This window comes from Balaenoptera physalus, assembly GCF_965194825.1.
Source record: "Balaenoptera physalus genome assembly, chromosome: 2".
NCBI lineage: Eukaryota > Metazoa > Chordata > Mammalia > Artiodactyla > Balaenopteridae > Balaenoptera > Balaenoptera physalus.
This window is the reverse complement of record NC_138883.1, coordinates 174,554,547-174,572,904: the sequence shown is the minus strand read 5'-3', so window position 1 is coordinate 174,572,904 and position 18,358 is coordinate 174,554,547. Positions and strand designations below refer to the sequence as shown.

At 39.8% G+C, this 18,358-nt stretch overlaps 1 protein-coding gene and 1 long non-coding RNA gene across 2 annotated transcripts in view; one reads left to right on the top strand and one right to left on the bottom strand.

The window, feature by feature from the left end:
• Positions 1 to 16,938, bottom strand: part of LOC309656471 — a 518,263-nt gene extending 501,325 nt beyond the window's left edge. The window contains exon 1 of the long non-coding RNA XR_014261391.1: positions 12,136 to 16,938. This is a non-coding gene — a long non-coding RNA (uncharacterized lncRNA). The remainder of the gene's footprint in view (positions 1 to 12,135) is intronic.
• The window catches only part of CUBN (cubilin), a 284,343-nt gene that overhangs the window by 233,714 nt on the left and 32,271 nt on the right, over positions 1 to 18,358 (top strand). The window contains exons 59-61 of the mRNA XM_082452723.1: positions 1,895 to 2,095; positions 4,498 to 4,627; positions 8,194 to 8,411. Of these exons, the coding sequence (XP_082308849.1) occupies positions 1,895 to 2,095; positions 4,498 to 4,627; positions 8,194 to 8,411 (549 nt within the window). The remainder of the gene's footprint in view (positions 1 to 1,894; positions 2,096 to 4,497; positions 4,628 to 8,193; positions 8,412 to 18,358) is intronic.

The window sequence follows — 18,358 nt, the reverse complement described above, 5'->3', positions numbered from 1 at the left end:
GGAAAGGGGGAGGATGGGGCGTGACTGTGAATGAGTACAAGGTTTCTCTCCGTGGGGATGAAAACGTAGAAATGGGGGAAATGCCAGATACCTAAAGTTCTGTGGAACTGTGAATTGGTAACACTTTTCCAAAGGACTGTTTGATAAATCTGAAAAAGAATTTTACCTTAGTACCAGTAACTCAACTTCTAAAAATTTATTCTAATGAAATAATGAGAAACTTCTGCAAATATTTATATATAAAAATGTTTGTTTCAACAGTATTTTTAATCACAAAAGCTAGAAAAGATAGAATTATTAAGCTGTAGGGGATGAATTGAACATAGCATGGCACATCTATATATTAGAATTTGATAGATGCATTAAGTTCAGTGTTTCAAAAGATATTTAATCACATTAAATGCATGATGTTATGTTATTTCATGTTAATAAAAATTAGGTTACAAAAGATCATGTGCAGGATGATCCCAATTAATGTTTTGTTGTTTGTTTGTTTTGTTTTGGCTGCATTGGGTCTTCACTGCTGCACACGGGCTTTCTCTAGTTGCAGTGAACGGGGGCTACTCTTCGTTGCAGTGAGCAGGCTTCTCATTGCGGTCGCTTCTCTTGTTGCAGAGCACGGGCTCTAGGCGCGTGGGCTCAGTAGCTGCAGCACGTGGGCCCTAGCGCGCGCAGGCTTCAGTAGTTGTGGCTTGTGGGCTCTAGAACGCAGGCTCAGTAGTTGTGGTGCATGGGCTTAGTTGCTCGGCTCATGTGGGATCTTCCCAGACCAGGGATCGAACCTGTGTCTCCTGCATTGGCAGGCGGATTCTTAACCACTGCGCCACCAGGGAAGTCTCCAATTAATTTTTTAACTATATAATTCACCCATAAAAATGACTGGATACATTGTAGTAATAAAAGTCTTTTTAACTATATTTAAAATAGATAACCAACAAAGACCTACTGTATAGCACAGGAAACTCTGCTCAGTATTCTGTAATAACCTATATGGGAAAAGAATCTGAAAAAGAATAGATATATGAATCACTTTGCTGTACACCTGAAACTAACACAATATTGTAAATCAAAAAAAAACCCAAAAAACAAAACCCCCCGCCCAAAATATGCAAATAAAAAACATCCCATCACCAAAAAAAAAAAAAGTTTTTAAAATTTTTTGTTTATTCTGTTTTGTATTTCTCTTTAGAATGGGTTGGAGTATATATCTGTTTTATAATTTGAAAACAAAACAGTGATATATATTTTACAATCACTAAACTCTTAAGCTAATATTGTTTGTGTGAACATTTGTAACATTTGTTTAGTTGACATTAAGGAGATTCTAATGACGTCTGCGTGGTAGGAGTCGTTTATCTGCGTATAAGCGTCACTGTTAAATGCAAGTTTCTCACTAGCAGCGCTTTGGCGTCTTGGGCTGGGTCATTCCTGTTGTGGTGGAGGACAGGGGGCCTGGGGCAGCCCTGAGCATTACAGCACGTTTAGCAGCGTCCCTGGCCTCTGCCCACTCCGTGTCAGTGGCACATCCCAGCATGACAGCAAAAAAATGTCTTCAGGTACTGCCAAATGTCCCTGGGAGGCAAAATTGTCCCCAGTTTATAATCACTGAATTAAAGGAGTCATTTTATAGGGAAGAAAATTCTGGATTGTTTCGAAGTAGGATTCAACTGTTGTGAAGTTCTCCCTGTTTCCTCACCCCTGTGCTTGTTTTGTAACTAGGGTGAGGGTCGTTCATCAGGAAACCAAGTTAAATGGCGACTTACTAAAATGGCTGTTGGGTCTCATTTTAATTTCTGTGTAAATGGCGTGAATCGTCTTCACATTTTTGTGTGATCGTTTATGTTGCTTCTGATTATTACTTATGTCGCTTCTGGTTGTTCCGTGCCCTGTTCAGCTCGCTCCACTGTAACGGGAAGCTGTGTCAACGACGGCGTGCACATTGTCAGGGGTTACAGCTTATCTTCCACGCCTTTGGCGACGCTGTGTGGGGATGAGAGCCTGTCCCCTGTCACCATCTCTGGTCCAGTGCTGCTTAACTTCTACTCAAATGCACACACCACGGACTTGGGATTCAAGTTTTCCTATAGGATAACCCGTGAGTAGCCATAATGATGTAGTTTGGAATTTTCTTTTTTTCTCGAGCAGTTTCCATAAGGAGATTTAATTGTATTCACACATCACCAAGTTGAAGACTCAGAGACTTTAAGGGAGAAAATTATTAATTAGGTGCATGGTCTTTAAAAAAAAAAAATGGGAGGCCCTTTTTCATGAACTTTGGCAGCACTGCTCTTTGAAAATCAAATGGAAGATTGAGATTTATTTTTGATAATTTAAGTTAGAACGAACTGCTACCTTCAGTTGTTCGTACATCGCATAAAGTGACTTTTGGCCTGGACTGTCCAGGTGCCCATTTCATTTTCCCAAGTCACTCTGTTGAAAAACCATCCTTTATACATTTAGAAAAAATGTAAGAGAATATCTTTATGATCTTCTGGTAGGAAAGAATTTTTTAGCAATATGCAAAAAGCACAAGTCGTAAAAGAAAAGATGGATGTATTCAACTACATGATAATTTGCAGCTTCTCTGTATCAAAATCAGGGTGAGAAGACAAGCCACCGAATGGACAAAGACCTTTGTAGCTACCAAGATCTTTTCATTTTTTGTGGACAGTTTGATCCATGTTTGTTTGAAAATCATAAGATTCTATTTCCCTATTTTGAATGGTCTTTTCCTCTCCTGCTATAACCTTGCCTTGTTTGCTGCCAGCATTTTTTTTCACATCATCCCAACTTCAGTAACATGGGCAAAAAAAGATCTTGCAAAATGTTTGTTTGATCTTTACTTGACAAAACCCATTGCTAAAGGTAGAAAGTCAAATTGTTTTCTTTCAAATAAATTATTGTTCCCATCCACAGAAGAGCCTGAAAATGTTTATTTACTCATGAAACAGGCCTTCGCGGTTTGTGCACATTAGCTGCCACCGAGGCCTGGCCCCGTTTGTAACGCATGATTTTGTGTGGCCCAGGGATTCTGTTAGCACAAACAGAACATTCCTTCCCCCAGTTGTCTGTTGGATAAAGAGAAGGAGTGACTTGTTTTATTCTTTTGGTACAACTAGTGTTATGGAGAGTTTCCTCCCCACTTTATATTCTTTTACTCTTTAATCCCTCATTTTCCTAAAACACTGTATACAAGGGTCCACATTATCTACTATGAGAGTCTCTTTTAAAGAGGGTTGTTGATATTGAAATTTCAACTCCTGACAATGTACAAATTTGGGAGTTATTTTAGGCATTGACAAGCTTTCAGAGACCACATTATTGTGAACAAGATGAAATAGAATAATGGCTACACAAATCTAACATTTAATTCACTGCAGATGTACCCAGGGGCCTGAGCACATGAATACTTACGGGCATAGAGAGAATAGCTTTCCCTGCAATATGGGCTCAATTGAGACAAAATAAACAAACAGACAAATAAAAAATTACCTTAAATGGCAGCCACTATTTGGTTATCATTTTTAAGAGATGTAAATGGAATATATCCATTGATAGTATATAAACCATAAAAATATCATCAAAATATACTAACCTTACTATAATTTTAGAATCATAAAGTAAAATAAATATAAACCTTTCTCACTGCTGTGAGAATAGGGCACTTTCCATCATTGCATGGCACAAAGTAATCCTCCTTATATGCAAAGCCAAGCAAAAAAAAAAATTCTGTATTTTGTATAATGGGATTTCATTCTATTTTTATGGCTGTTGTTTTATTGACTAGTCGTAGTAACTAAGGGCTGTGGGCTGTTGACTGCTGGACTCGGGGTGGGCCTACCTTCCTCATGCTTGTTGAGGATTGGTAATAAAACTTGGTCAAGTATGGTCCTTACCAGTCTCACGACCAAATAGAAATACACGGGACCCAAGAGCTATGCATTTGAGCCCACAGAGGGAACTAAACTCCATTATTTCAAAAGTGATTTCTAAAATTTCACCTTATAGTAGTCTATCATGGACATAGGAGACTCCAATCCATATTAGTTAAGATTTTTAGATCACAGTGCTTCCTGGGTTCATAAGCCCACAATGTGCCTTGGATTCTGCACACCTTTCCTAAACTTCCAGCAATCACTGTTATCCCTCTGAATCTGTCACTGCGTTATAGAGAAAGGACAATTATATTCCAGCATGTGAAACGTTCTTTCTCATTATTTTCACTCTGGCCATTATTTTGGCTCAGACTTATTCCATTCCAAGAGGTGCCTTGAAACATTCTTCCCTGCTTCTACTCCTTACTGTCTTTTCTCTCTACCTCAGTGGAAAAATCTGAATTATTTGTAAGCACAATAAAGAGAGGTTTACATTGCTTTAAGGCAAATAATTATCATCTCTCTTGGGGAAAAAGGTACCATAGTAAAGAATGTCTGGAAATGACTTTCCTCTGCCATGAGTCATAACCATTCTCTGCCTGTTCCCCGCCTTCTGTTGCAGCCTGTGGTGGTGTGTTCAACCTCTCCACCGGGGTCATCAAGAGCCCTTTCTATTCCTACTCTGCGTACCCTAACAACATGCACTGTTTGTACACCATCACCATCAGGGACGACAGAGTAATCCAGCTCAAGTACGTAAGACCCATTTACCTTCTTAAGAAAATCCTCCCAGCTCTGTTTACAGAAAAGATGTTCATTTAATGATGAGGAGCACTGATTCTCATCAGAGGCACATACAGGAATCTGGAGGAAGGGAAAGTAAGCATGTGGTGTGATCCTGTTAGCCTGGGAAATGGGCCCCCTACCCTCCACGCAAGCCAGTGGTCATTCAGGGGAAAAACAGGCACTCACTCCACCAGTTCAAACAATTGTTATAGTTTTCCGACAGTTTTAAAGGAGCTTCATATACTGGGGTGTAAAGTTATAAGCCTATCTTTAAATCAAAGGGCATGGGGAGGGCAAGAGAAAGCAGTTTCCATTTTGGGGGCACATATTATACACAAAGAACTTTAATGAACACTTCCACCATTCTCTTATTTAGCTCTTGAAACAGTCAGATGAGGTATGTATTATTAATCTCACTCTACTGATGCGAAAACGGAGGCTCAGCGGTGTCACGTAACTTTCCCAGGGTGACATAGTGTTAAATGAAGAGTCAGAATCAGAATCCGGGTCAGACTGATCTCTCCAGACCGTGTCCTTCATACTTCCCTATGCTCTCTCCCAAAGGGTGAATTTTCTAAGTACTTAAGCAATTCCTTTTTATTCCCATATCAGAGCACCTCTAAACTGGTGCTATATGAGATATCTTATGTCATCAGGAAAATTCTCCCCTCATCCTGCATACTTCCAACAAGACTGATTAAGGGAGAGCAATCTCCAGTTCTCTGAGTGATAAAGTTCACTATTGCTGTCACCTGAGATGATGTATTTCTAACTCCTGTGTTTCAGTGATATACAGCATATGGTGGAAAACTCTGAAGCTCAGCATATGGTGTAGTTTATGGCAATATAGAATTTTTTATAGAAGCTTAATGGGCTAGGACCCCTCCTACCTCCTTTCCTCCTATATGTCAGTGATCACATTCTCTCCTCCCAGTCATAAACTCTCCATAATTTACCTCCAGGGACCTCATGTATCAAATGGGTCCTTGGCCTGTAAGACACACCTCCTCAAACCTGGTTTGCTTCCTGTATCAGACAGTGAGCGGTCTACAGGATGGACCCTGGAGAACACTGCGGGTCCCACCTGAGACTATTTGTAAAGAAGCTGTGCCCCAAAGCCAAAAAGTCCTTTAAGGCCCAGGAACAAAAGAATAAACAAAAAATGCCCAATGGCCAGGAGCAGGAGGGCTGTGAAGGGATCACCTGCTCAGAACGGAAACGTAAGGAACGGTTCTTGTCATTTGCTGTCGTGGCACAATACGTGGTTCTTACATGTGTAGGATTATAGCATATGCTATGATATGTGTATATGTTTTGCTCTTGCCTGGGCCCTGGGGCTCACCATAGTCAAAGCTCACATCAGCATGCTTGGAAAATTATTACATTCTTTCTAAGAACCTACATTCTGTGAAACAGATACTATTCTAGGTACTGAAGAAGTTGTAGACATTAGGAAAACATAAATCCTTCTAGGCTCTCAAAATAGGCCGGCTTCATGACGTCTTCTGTTAATGGGCTTTTACAGATATTTTCTGTGCTGTCATGGGAAAATGATGCAAAGCCAAAACCGCTTTGAGTCCTCTTGGAAACTCAGATTTTTATCTTCATGGATTCACGTCGTGGAAAATAAATGTATTGTCTATAGGAAATAAAAATGAAAGTAGTGATTTTGGAAATTATCTAGCTATTGTTTTGCCTTCTTTTATTATAGGAACATTAAATGTTACATGTGGTTAAAGAAAATTAAGAAATTTTTCATCTTGATCTTTATCATCAGTTTGAAAACATTCAGCCAATCAAAACCTGTTTTAAAATTTTGTATCATTTTTTTCTTAAGCCTCTTAAAGGAAATATTTTAATCATGAGATATTTTCAAATTATTCCATATTATATGTTATATATTACAGAGGCTAGCAAAAATACCGAAAACCAGAAAACAAACAAAAACACCTGAGAAAGAAGAAGAACCTAGAAAAATGATGACAGGACATCAAATAATTTAAACAGGTTTTTACAAAATAAGCTATAATAAACCCACCATAAAAATCCTTAAGAAAATCCATGTAGGAAGCCTTGCTTGTCTGGGAACTCTGGGAATAGTTACTTGAAATGACAAAGCATAAGACCTAGATTGAAATATGGTATTAGAGAACTATATTCAATATCTTGCAATAAACCATAATGGAAAAGAATATGAAAAAGAATATATATGTGTAATTGGATCACTTTTCTGTACACCAGAAACTAACACAACATTGTAAATCAACTATACTTCAATTTAAAAAAAGGAAAGAAAAGAAAAGAAATGCTATGTTAGACTTTGAAAGAAAAGTCAGGGATGTATCTGTCAGGATAGGTTATAAGTGGTAACAAACAACCCCAAGGCACAGTAGCTTAACTCTACAAGTTTATTTCTCACTTGTATGAGTGTGTCCAACGTGGCCTGGCAAGGAGTCTCCTCTCATCATGGTCACTTAGCTGCACAGGTTGATGGAAACTCATTTCTACGTTTGCTTCCATGATCATCACTGCAGTAGAAGGCAGTGTGGCAAACTGAGTAGTAGTTCTTAAAACTTCTTCCAAAAGTAATACGCATGACTCCTGCTTACATTTCTGTGGCCAGAGCATGTCTTAGGGCCACATCAGACCTCAAAGTGTGCACGGAAAGACAATCCTAACAAATGTCAGGAAGGCTGAGCGCTGGGATGAGTGGTGACATGCCCGTGATGACCACAGTGATCTGAAATGTGAATTTCTGGTTATAGCAGTTAAATAAGACTCAAGAGAATTTAGCTCATTCTTTCCTAACATTGGGTTTTTATATTTGTTATTTCTTTTATGAGGAATAACTATTTCTTATTCCTAGTTTTCAAAATCATAATAATAACGATCATTTGTTGGGTCTGTCCTTTTTTTTTGAGCATCTACTGTATGCCAGTTACCATAATTTGCTTTTTACACACTGTTTCACTTAACCTTAGAATAAACTCCATTTAAAAAGAGGGAAACAGACTGTGAGAATGAGAATGAAGCTCTGATTCTAAAACCAGCATTTCTTCTACTCTATTACATTAGCATTCTTCCCATTAATAAAAATTAGATTGATAGTACCACTTGATCTCACAAAAATAACAAGGGAACAGAGTAAATACCCTATTTTTAATGAGACCGAAAAACTAAAGTGTTGCTGAAATGATAAATAAATATCAGTTCAACTTATCAAAACTTTTATGTCAGGTAGATTTAATATGTCCTTGACTGTAAACCCCTGGAAATCCAGGACTATATCTTACTCATCTTTATATCGCCAGAGCTTATGACACTCCTTGACATATTCTAGTCTTTCAAAAACTTTCCTCTAAACTTTTGAACTGATCAGTAAAATAGTATACTGTTTCTACATTTCCTATTAAGTGAAACTTGGATGCTGTTGGCCTTTGTCTTGTCTTTTTTTCTTTGAATAAGAACTAAATCTATAATTTAATGGAAATCCAAATGGAGAACATTATTATTAACAAGGTTCATTTCACAGGTTCAATGATTTTGATGTGGTTTCCTCCACCTTGTGCTCCCAAGACTACCTGGCAGTTTACGATGGTTCTAACACCAGTGATCCCCTTCTTGGCAAGTTCTGTGGTTCCACGCTTCCACCAGGTGTTAAGAGCAGCAGTAGTAGTATGTTCCTGGAGTTCAAGACAGATTCGTTTCAAACAGCAAGAGGTTGGAGGATATCTTTCTGGCAGACACTGGGTAAGAATTTTGCATGTGTAAATCTATTTTTCATGACTGTTAGTTTTCCGCTTTGTTTAATTTTTTTCACCTGTCTAAAGTTGCTCTTCATTTAAGTTGAGAGGAATATGTCACATAAAATTTTGGTTTTAAATCACTCAATCACCACCATCTCAAATGAGACCTGAGTCTCATTTTGTCACCCATGGAAATGGTGGAAATTAAGCCTATAGGTAGAAAAGTCCAGATCAAGAAAGAAGGCCCTGTAGCCTCTGTTGACTTTATCCTTAAAATGGTGAAGAGCCTGGGAGACTTTTAAGTAAAGAGTGCACAGCCCGACTGGACTTCTGGAAAGGTCATAGTGGTAGCAGGGTGGAGGATGGTGGAAGGAAGAAGCTTATCACAGAATTCCAGATGAGAAAGGTTGAAGGCTCAAACTAACACAGTGGGAATAAAAATAGAAGAAGGGTGGAAATCTCAGAGATATTCAGAAGTTAGAATACCTTGGAAGTACAGTGTTGGGAACTTGATGCTTATTACATGAGGACAGGCATTGAGGTTGACTTCTATGGGTGACTTGTTGGATACTGGTGCCTTAGGAGGCTAAGATTTAGGGAAGAAATATTGTATTTGGTTTGGATCGTTTTGGGTTGGAGGGCCTATGAGATATCTAAATGGAGAAATAGAGGAGGAAACGGAAGCTTGAGAAGCAACTTGGGCAGAGGAGGTGATCTGGGAGTCATCTAGAGGTAAAAGGAAAAGCTGGGTGAGAGGATCAATCAGAAATAGCACCCCCGTTTATTCCCACTGCTTCTGAGAAATAATTATCTATATAGAATTAACTTGGAACTTTGAATCCTTTAAAACAGCGGTCCCCAACCTTTTTGGCACTGGGGACCGGTTTCGTGGAAGACGATTTTTCCACGGACGGGGGCGGAGGGATGGGTCAGGCGGTAATGCGAGCGATGGGGAGCGACAGATGAAGCTTCGCTTGCTCACCCGCCGCTCACCTCCTGCCGTGTGGTCCGGTTCCTAACAAGCCACGGGCCGGTACCGGTCCACGGGCTGGGGGTTGGGGAGCCCTGCCGTATGAGTTAGCCGGTCTGTTCTCTGTTTACCTGAACTCGTAGCATCAGTGGCACAGTCTAAGATAATTTATATGTGACTCTGGGAAGTGTTTCGATTCTTCCATTTGAATATAGAAGTGAATAATGTTCTGAAAACAAACCGCTCACAAAACGAATCGCTTACTGTGAAGACTCAGAGAAACCTGGGAGGGTTTCTACAATAAGAATCCCGACTCACTGTTCAAACTCTTTCTTCCTCTTTACCCCATGCTCTGGCTAACCTTCATCCCTCTGATGGAAAGCAGAGCTCACCTTCACCTTCTTGACATTTGGTGTGTGATTTTTCTCATGCATTTCTTGAGGGGAACAATTAGACATTTGTGTTTTGAAGGCTTCCCAATAAAACGCAGACATGGTGCAAATTGTATCAGAAAATCACTTTGCCACCTACCCTACTTAGCTGTATCAACAGTGACTTGAAAGCAAGTCTCATGGGCAGACAGAGAGCATTGCCTTAATGGAATTGCCCAAGTGAAGTGTCATATAAAACACAGAGGGCTATTTTGAAAGAAAAATTAATTTTCCTTTGGAGACTTTTTGCACAAGAGAACTTGTTTATTCGTGCCTTTAGCACAGACTTTAGAATCAAATGACACACATAATTGCATAGCTCTTGCTACCTGCTTTCAAGTTGTTTTTCTTTTTCCTGATGTATTCTCACATGATCATTGAAATTATCCTAAAGTACTCCACACGGCTGTCACCTGCGTGAAAGCTTCCAAGTTAGCCAGTGTTCCCTAGCCTCATTAATTATTACATTTTTCTGAGCTACAAAAAGACATTTTCTGACTTAAGGTGATTTTACTGAACTGAAGTAGCACAGAAGGAAAAATCTTACACCGTCAAAGGCCCTGCTCATCCATAAGCATTGGACACTTTCAGTGAATAACTATTTTCCTCTGGTCACAGTTAGAGAGAGAAGAGGGTTACATGCAGAGAGCAGAAATAGGGTCTCATTCCTTGCCTTCCAGTTTGCTACCCCTGCATGCCTCTCACCTCTTCTTCACGTATAAATGCTATTGGCCACTTGGGAATATTTAAGAAGTAATTTTAAGTGATCTTTACTGGTATTTTTTTTCCTGAACAACCAATTGTTATAATTTTGTAGTGTCTTGGTCTTACAAACCTTTCAAGACCACCCTTATAAATTCACTGATCGTTCTGCAGAGCTTTTCAATTTGGTTTGTTTTTTGTTGTTTATGGTGAGAAAAAGAGGAAGAAACAATAAAGAGTATGTTGAATTCTAGGGTTTATAGAATCTTTTTCTTACAGATCTATATAAAGCACTTAAACTTGGCTAATAAGATGCACTTTTCCCCTCAGTCTCGTCCATTTCAAACTGCCCTGGGCGTCCTGTAAAGAGAGAAAAAACAACTTTAAGGATGGGACAGTGAATTTTAGTTTCCAAAACTGTCACTTTAGCCTGGAAGACAGTATCTTCCCTGAATAAATAAATAAACTGATGTGAAGAGGAGACCATTTTAGTCTGTGACATCTGTTTAGCTTACCTTGACCTAAACACTAGAGCTTTACAAATTTGCTATTTTGATTCCACACTTGACAATACTTTATGTACATCTGCTTTAATTTTTCAGAAGTCAGTAAGGAACTGGCTCATACAATAATATGATTATTAGATAACTTCTCCTTGGGCATTTGTTATATTTGTATTGCTAATGGGTCAGAACAAATTTGGGGGAACTATCCCCCTAGTTTGTCGCTAATGAATTATGTGAAATCAGGTCTCCTCTTTTATGGAACTTCTTCTATGAAGGGCCACCTGCACGGGATGCAAGGTAAGGAGAAAGCAAAGCCAGCACTTCCCGGGAGCTGATACCTACTTGTGAAGTACACCTGCCTTCCCGCTTTCCCCATCACTCCTCCCCTACATGACTAATTGATCCCCGATAACGGATAACCAGCGAAGTACTCATCCTGGGATCTGTGAAACTCTGAAATTATCTGCAGATCTAAGCATTTTTCTGGAGAGTATGCAACTTTCACCCGATTGTCAGTGGTGTCCATGATCCTGTGAAGTTTAAAAAGCCTTCAGTCCTATGGATTTGGCCAAAGTGGGCAAGCTCCACGGTGCAGAACTCACCCTGATGAGTGCCCTTTATTCTACCCACTTCGGCTTGCTGAGCTCCTGCCCCTCCTTTACCACCAGAGTCTGCTTCAGCTCTGGCCGTGCTCACCTGTGTCACTCACGGAGCATTTCAGACCTGCAAACGTGTTTTTAAGCCGTCAAAGCCCCCATTTCTTCTTACTGTACTGGTCTCACACCAGAGTGCCTCTCAGTCAGTCTGTTTTTTTGTTTTTATTATTATTTTTAAAAATTTATTTATTTTATTTTATTTTCTTGGCTGCGCTGGGTCTTTGTTGCAGTGCATGGGCTTCTCACTGTGGTGGCTTCTCTTGTTGTGGAGCACGGGCTCGAGGCGTGCGGGCTCAGTAGTTGTGGCATGTGGGCTCAGTAGTTGTGGCTCATGGGCTCAGTAGTTGTGGCTCACGGGCTCAGTAGTTGTGGCTCACGGGCTCAGTAGTTGTGGCTCACGGGCTCAGAAGTTGTGGCACGCGGGCTCAGTAGTTGTGGCTCATGGGCTCAGAAGTTGTGGCACACGGGCTCAGTAGTTGTGGCTCACGGGCTCAGTAGTTGTGGCTCGCAGGCTCAGTAGTTGTGGCACGCGGGCTCAGTAGTTGTGGCTCATGGGCTAAGTAGTTGTGAAACGTGGGCTCAGTAGTTGTAGCACGCAGGTTCAGTAATTGTGGCTCGCAGGCTCAGTAGTTGTGGCACACGGGCTTAGTTGCTCCGTGGCATGTGGGATCTTCCCGGACCAGGGCTCGAACCCGTGTCCCCTGCATTGGCAGGCGGATTCTCAACCACTGCGCCACCAGGGAAGCCCCCTTTCCCAGTTCTGTTTCTCATGACAGCTTCCCACAGAGACACAGAACCTGAGTTAACCCCCCCACCACCCCCAGCCAGGGGCACTTCCTGTCCTGGGCGCTGCTCGAGGAAATAATAAAGCAGTTATTTCTTACTTGAAGCCGCGCACCTTGGAGGATGGGTGAGAGAGGAAAGAACGTTTATTCATGCAGTTATGTTCCTGGCCCAGTCAGTCTGTTTTCAATGCGCTCATCCCATTAGATACGAAACTTATAGATACAGGATTAGATCAGGGATTTAAACTATGTTTATTGACTGTGTTGGACCATAGTAACTAAACTTTTCTTAAGTAATGTATCATATAACCCTTTAGCAAAATGTCAGGGTCAAAAACTGAACTTGGCCCAGTTAGTTTTGAGGTCTGTGGGCATTTGGATCAGTGGGCTGTCAAGGAGAAAGTGAAGCATGTCTCCTTCAGGGTGACATGTCCCGGAAGGACAAGGCCGTCACCCTGGGGAAGATGGCGGTCTGAGGGACAAGAGGACGTCAGTGACCAGAGGTTCACGGCTCCAGAGGCTGTAAATCCTGAACACATGACTGAAGCTCCAGCCCCCTGTTGCCCACAGCTCCCGGGCTGAGGATGAGGGCTACTCTCTGTATCCCTCTGCCCGGGGTATTTGCCACATAGAGAATGAGGCAGGTGGCATTAAGGTCAGACTCACAGACCCTTGCTATGAGACAAAGGCAAAAATACCAAAGCACATGTTTAACAAGGACAAAGGTGGGGACATGCCCCAACGGGCAGAGCTGTAGACCAGGGAGCAGGTGACGAGAGCAGTGGCTTTATTACATCATTTGCTGGTGAGATGCCTTAGAAAAGTCCTATAACTTTGCTGAGCTCAGCTTTTACCCACTAAAAACGTTCAATTTGAAATATTACTTCATTCTGTCTTTTAAGAATGTGATGGGGATGCAGTAGGTAATTTCTGTAAAGTACTTTAGACGCCAAAGAGAAAGACTGATACGGATCAGAAAGTAATATTGAAGACCTGGATTTCTATAGGGCTCCATGACCCCCCCACCCTCTCTCTAAGGTGGAGGAGCGGGAGAGAGGGGCCATTATTATCAACAGGACCACTCCAGGGTGCACTGAAATCTAACCAGCAGACTCTAAAGTACATTTTATAACTTAAAGCCCAAATCAAAAGCTAAATTCCAATAAAATTCCCAGGCCTGGCAGACACCTGGCACGTAACTGTTACTCCATCAGTCCATCGATACTGGCTGTGTGAATGAATTAAAGAATAAATGGATAAATTATGCCTACTTTATAATCACATTATATTATGTATAATATGTATATGTTATACATTGTATCTAGATTCACCTCATTCTCAATATGCAGTCATGGTTCATATAGTTCAGCTGTTACTCGGGGTGGTAAATTGGATGACTTTTATCCTTAGAGAATTAGGAATACAGGGTCAGACTCAACATTCAGGTTGTGTGTCTGGTCTCTGGATTTTTACGTGCCGCCTTAACATCTGGAAACTGTCTCTCAGACATGCTACAGGAAGACAGTTGGCAGTGGTGGGAAGAAGTTGAGGTGGTTGAACAGGAGTTTACTTGTAAGAGGGGATGGAGAAGAAGGAAAGGTACACAGAGAAAGCTGGTGCCAGTTTGGGGCCCCAAAGATGGAAAATATAACCACAGCAAAAGGAGGAAAATGTAACAACATATCAAATTCAGACTTCTGCTTCTAGTTATTTTTAAATTTCACAGTTGTGGTGTTAAGTTTGGACACCAAAGGGGCATTCTAAAGTTCTGTAGCTAAGCATTAAAAAAATAAACTTAAAAACACTCAATGACACTAAATATCGATGTGTCTATGTCTCTATTGTGCTTCCTAGCAGGCTGTTGTTAGCTGCCAGATGACATTACTTTTAAAAGTACAATTGCAGGAAGATAGTTGAATTATAAAGTGAATAATTTGCTAAGTCACTGCTCAAATAACCCTCAGTTTAGCAAAAATGGGGATATTACTTGAAAGCAGTGTTTTGTCTGTTCTCTTAATGTCATTTGCTCCCTCTGATGAAGTCTGACAATGAGATGAGCTGAAATTGTAAACCCATTTGCAGAAAACTAGACTAAGCTTATTTCCGCTCTTTTTACGTCTTGTAACTTTCACTGCTGATTAGGCATCCCTTGGGAGATGATGCCAAAGACAAGGTTATCTGCAGGTTCTCCTTTGTGGGTTTTATTGACAAGGGTTTTTTGCTGAGCTGAGAACGTGGGAATGTGGTAAAGAAACTAACAAATGCTTAGTTCACCAAAACCTTACAAAAGCAAGTAGGCAGGAGTAAAATTCCAGATAAGCCAAAAAAAAAAAAGGTTTTTATTAAAATATATTCCAATATCAGTCTGTGCTCTAAACCACTCACCCCCTCCTTAAATGACCAGATTGCTGCCCCTGGTCTTGAAGGATAGGATTGTCATTGGGATAATGAAACCAGATGGTATTGTGAAGACCAAGCTAAGTGATAAAATTGAGTTAGTGGTAAATTATAAGATATCACTTTGAAAAACATTGAAATAAACAAGAAGCTGGGAAGCAATTATTCTGCATAACCTAAACAACACCAGCCCTCCTAAAAATGCAACTCATCCAACAACTGGATGTTTAGGATTAAATTATTTATAAGCATAGATTCCCTGTAAAAATCATTATCCTTATTCATTGGGCCTGGCTTCAATGTAGTGTTTCCAGCAGCATAAAAGCAGACTGTCATGTTTATGCCTGGTCAGCATTAAACACTGAAAAAAAATTCTTTACTTGTGAACAGTTGTTTAGAGATCAAACATTATCAGGGACTATATTCTTCTCTTTGTTCTGAGATGTGAAAAATCTACTACCTTTGTGTGGTAGCTTTAATTTCAGTTCACCCCCAGGAGAAGATGTCAAGGATGCCCAAGGCATACAGATAATGACCTCCTGTCACTGAGCTTCTACGGGAGGGGCTTTGCATGGATTTTCTCATCTAATCCTCACAACTACCCCTGAGACGGGGATTATCCCATTTTACAATGGAGGAACAAAGAAGTTAGGAGATTAGGTAATTTGCTTGCAGTCAAAGGGTTTATAAGAGGTAAAGCCAAGCTTGGAATCAGGTAGGGCTATCTCCCAAATTCATCCTTTTCCTAAAATGCCCACCTCGCTTTTGTAGAGATCAGTGAACACACTCAGGACGATGAGGGATTCTGGGGGTGAGTTTTCTCAAAGGCAAGTCATTTCTTTTGTAACTCTTTGGGGCGATAGAGCTACTTTTCTCCATTCTCATCTTCTCCTTTGACACTGCCTGCTTTCCAGTTTGTACCTAGTCCTAAATAGTGTATTTAATTTACTATTACTATATAAATATTGCACATAACTGCAGCAGTCACTATTTCCTCCTTCCCGTAAGGAAAGGAAAAAGATATTTTTTAGTAAAATATACTATTTATAAATAATATATCATAGCATAATTATATATTTATAGTATACTTATATTTATGATACAAATATATTTTATATATTATAAATATAATATACATAAAATATATATTTTTAGTATTTATATTTTAAGTAACATTTATATTTACAAATAATTTATATATATATGCATACATATACACATACAGTAAAAGCCCATTTTCTTTCTGATGTAGACAGACAAATGTCACATCTATCTTCACAGCTTTGCATGGCATAATGGTAAAGAATTAGCACAATTCTGTGGAGTATAATTCCGTTGGAACATAAGGGTAATAAATTTCTGTATAACAGAAATCTCTAACCCCAAATGATGGCCTCCAATTTAGTAAAATTTCTTAAAATTCTATCAAAATGAAGGAATTTGGGCATTTATTTTTATATTGTAATCCTGATTGGCATTCTCATATATTTTAGTTTACAAATTGGGGAACTGAGTCACACAGAAATTAAGTGACTTGCCAGGGTCTCTTAGCAAGTCTTGAGCAGAACTGGGAAAATAATCCCTGTCTCCATTAAATCACACTGCCACCAGAGTCATAAAATTTAAATATCAATAGCACAATGTGCAACCTAATGTATTAATGAGAACCACAAAACAATTCCATGCCCTTGTTTATATTATTAAAAACTATTGGATACTCTGGTTTGATGAATTTCATAATTTTTCTAATGCAACCTATTTTATGACCATTGAATAGCACATTGCTATTAATCCTGCTCTCTAAGTAGAACATTTTCTAATTTTTGCTAACTTTTGACTTTGTAATTGTCAGTGGTGAGAGAAAGTCATTCTTCTATATAGTGTGCTACACATTAGAGTGTCTGGAATTTTACAAATTTTTAAATTTGCTCTGCCTTCTGAAATCCAACACTCAGAGATTAGATTTTCTTAAGTAACAGACCTAACATCATTTATAATTGCAAATTTTTAGCTAAACAAGCATTTTCCTACCAAAAAAAAAAAAACTACCCCTTTGGCAGTGTTTTAAATCTTTTGGTGATATTTTTGTTGTTGTTCTGCTGATTGTTTCTTCACAATCAAATATGCCACAAAAGTCAAGTAACTTAGCTTTGAAACAGGTTAATACATAGGACCAAAAACTTGGTCCTATGCCTGTATATATATATAAAAAAATATATATATACACGTATACAGACATATATATATAGACATACATACACATGCACATGTACATAATATGTTTATCACATAGTAACAACTTTATAAATCAAGAAATATATTTCATCCCAAGAATTCCCTTATAAACTTAGACTAGAAAGCAGAGATCCATCCAGTAAGAACTGTCTATATATTTTCTATGCTTTCCTTAATTGCTTATTCAGCAGTATTCACCAGCCACTTAACTATGCAGGCAGTGATCTTTTCTCTGGGGATACGAAGACGAATTCAACAAGATCCCTATTGTTGAGAAGCTTACTCAGTAGTCAGCAAATAATTCTAAATTCTGATAAATGCTCTTGTCAGAGGTATGTGCAGAGGACAGCAGAGGCAGAAGCGATCTGAAGTACTTCGGCGTTGAGTAAAATAAAAAGGACACAGGAAAAAAAAGTTCGAGAAAGCACTGCAGGGAATGTGAACCGTGAATTGTAGCTAGTGGTTTGTAAATGTAGCGCAAGCTCTGGGGATAGACTTTCTAGGTTCAAACTCAGTCCTGACACATCCCAACAAGTTTGACCTTGGACAATTACTTACCCTCTTGATTTTCTCATCTGTAAAAGGGGCCCACTAATAGTAACTACCTCATAGGGTTGTGGGGAAGATTAAACTAGGACATTGCCTGACACTCTTTTAGCACGCACTAAATTTTAGCTATAAATAACACTCACTCGGAAGGCCGAGAAGGCCTTTGTTGGGAAAGCAGGCATTTTATGGAGAAGAAAAAGCACGTGCAAAGTTGCAGAGGCATATCCCGGTCAGAGGCCACAGACTGGCCTGCACATTGTTACTACCGCTTTGGGTTGTCAGGTAGAGAGCAGTAGGGGCTGAAACAGGAGAGACAGGAGGGGGTGGACGAGGTGGGCTCTGCATCGGTTGCGGATGGAACCCTTAATCATTTGGAGGCTGCAGAGTACTATGATCTACTCAGAGGTGGTGCAGGAAGCACATGCTAGCACCTGTGAGGATGATGTTTTGAAGTAGGGGCAGCATTTTAGACAGAGAAAAATTGGGAAAGTATTGCCATCATTTAGGCAGGGGATGAGAGCAGTGACAGTGTGAAAATAAAGAAGGAAATTGAAAGGAGAAACACTTAAGATGCAGAATCAAGAGGACACAGTAGTCTTTGAACAATGAATTGAGGGAAAAGGAAAACATGGTGACCCTAAGGTTTCTGGACAGTATCCTGTGATCCCACTATCTAAATGTAAATTTACAGGAGAGGACCAGGTTTCATAGGAGAAAATA